At 45.1% G+C, this 2,128-nt stretch overlaps 1 protein-coding gene across 1 annotated transcript; it reads right to left on the reverse strand.

Annotated features, from left to right (window-relative positions):
- Window positions 1,547-1,966, reverse strand: LOC109242258 (RNA-directed DNA polymerase homolog; the record flags this gene model as incomplete). The annotated part of the gene is made up of 1 exon (XM_019409116.1): window positions 1,547-1,966. A coding segment is annotated over exon 1 (420 nt), but the record flags the coding sequence as incomplete, so codon positions are not given.

The following is a 2,128-nucleotide window of genomic DNA, read 5'->3' on the forward strand; positions in this document are numbered from 1 at the left end:
CGTGCAATAATAATCAAACATGGCACGGAATGACCCTTCGTGCCTAATCAATTCAGAGCACGGAATGTACCTTCGTGCATAAATAGTCAAAACATAGCACGGAATGACCCTTCGTGCAAATATAATCAAGAATAGCACGGAATGACCCTTCGTGCAATTTCACTCTTCCTCACCCAAATAACAGTCACAACCAAACGGGCAAGAGGAATAAACAAGTAATATGAACTATCCCGGCAAGGGAATAACACAAATAACAACCAAGTCCAGGCAAGGGAACAATAACAATATCTTTCACAACCCGGCAAGGGCAATACTCACTGTAATCAAACCATCCCGGCAAGGGATTAATCACAACTCTTTTCAATACGTTCATCTCTTACTCAATGGTATTTATCACTCGAGCCAATGCTCCAAAATATTAATATTTCACAACTTATCCTCAAACTCTTCACATTTGCAGAAAAACATGTTGTAGCTTGGAAGAGTTCCAAGTTACCTCAAAAACAAGTACAAACAAAGACCCACGGTCATGCTAGACTCCGGTGCATAGACACTCGTCACCACGCCTATACACCGTACTCGATCAATTAGCAAATAGCATTCATGATACTCTAATCCTATTCCCTCAAGCCAAAGTTAGATCAAACACTTACCTCGGTTCGAAAATAGCAATCAAGCCTCTAACACCGCCTTTCCTCTAGAATTCGACTCCGAAACAATGATATCTATTCATAATTATTTCAATAATATCAAATGTGGCTCAACAACATAATCCCATAGGCTCAGAAATTTCCAACCTCACAAATCGATTGGCCAGGGCCTGAATATCCAAAGCAAGCGGTCTCTGGCTAACCGGAATATAAGCAAGACTACCCATGCTGGCGGACTTCCTACTCAATGCATCGGCCACCATATTGGCTCTCCCCGGGTGGTACAAAATAGTAACATCATAATACTTCAATAGCTCCAACCACCTCCGCTGTCTCAAGTTCAACTCTTTCTGCTTGAACAAGTATTGCAGACTCTTGTGATCCGTGTACACCTCACGCGTCACACCATATAAGTAATGCCTCCAAATCTTCAAAGCATGAACAATGGCTGCCAACTCTAGATCATGGACTGGGTAATTCTTCTCGTGAATCTTCAACTGCCTCGAAGCATAAGCTATGACCCTGCCATCCTGCATCAATACTGCGCCAAGCCCAATACGAGAAGCATCACAATAAACTGTATAAGGTCCTGAGCCTGTGGGCAAAACCAATATCGGTGCCGTAGTCAGAGCTGTCTTGAGATTCTGAAAGCTCGCCTCACACTCGTCCGACCATCTGAACTGGGCACCCTTCTGGGTCAATCTGGTCATCAGGGCTGCAATAGATGAAAACCCCTCCACGAACCGGCGGTAGTAACCTGCTAACCCCAAGAAACTCCGAATCTCTGTAGCTGATGCTGGTCGAGGCCAATTCTTGACTGCCTCAATCTTCTTCGGGTCCACCTGAATACCCTCTGCTGATACAACATGACCCAGAAATGCAACCGAACTCAACCAGAACTCGCACTTCAAGAACTTCGCATACAACTGACTATCCTTCAAAGTCTGAAGAACCACTCTGAGGTGCTGCTCGTGCTCCTCCTGGCTGCGGGAGTACACCAGAATATCATCAATAAAGACTATCACGAACATGTCCAAATACGGCCTGAACACTCGGTTCATCAACTCCATGAATGCTGCTGGTCCAGTGGTCAACCCAAACGACATGACCAGGAACTCATAATGCCCGTACCGAGTGCGAAATGCTGTCTTAGGGACATCAGATGCCCTAATCCTCAGCTGGTGGTAGCCAGATCTCAAGTCTATCTTTGAAAACACTTTTGCGCCCTGAAGCTGGTCAAACAAATCATCAATCCTCGGCAGTGGATACTTGTTCTTTATCTTCACCTTGTTCAATTGCCGGTAATCAACGCACATCCTCATCGATCCATCCTTTTTCTTCACAAATAACACTGGCGCACCCCAAGGAGAAACACTAGACCTGATAAAACCCTTCTCTAGCAAATCTTGCAATTGGTCCTTTAACTCCTTCAACTCTGGCGGGGCCATACGATACGGTGGAATGAAATGGGTTGCGTG

This window comes from Nicotiana attenuata, chromosome 1 (assembly GCF_001879085.1).
Source record: "Nicotiana attenuata strain UT chromosome 1, NIATTr2, whole genome shotgun sequence".
Taxonomy (NCBI): Eukaryota; Viridiplantae; Streptophyta; class Magnoliopsida; order Solanales; family Solanaceae; genus Nicotiana; species Nicotiana attenuata.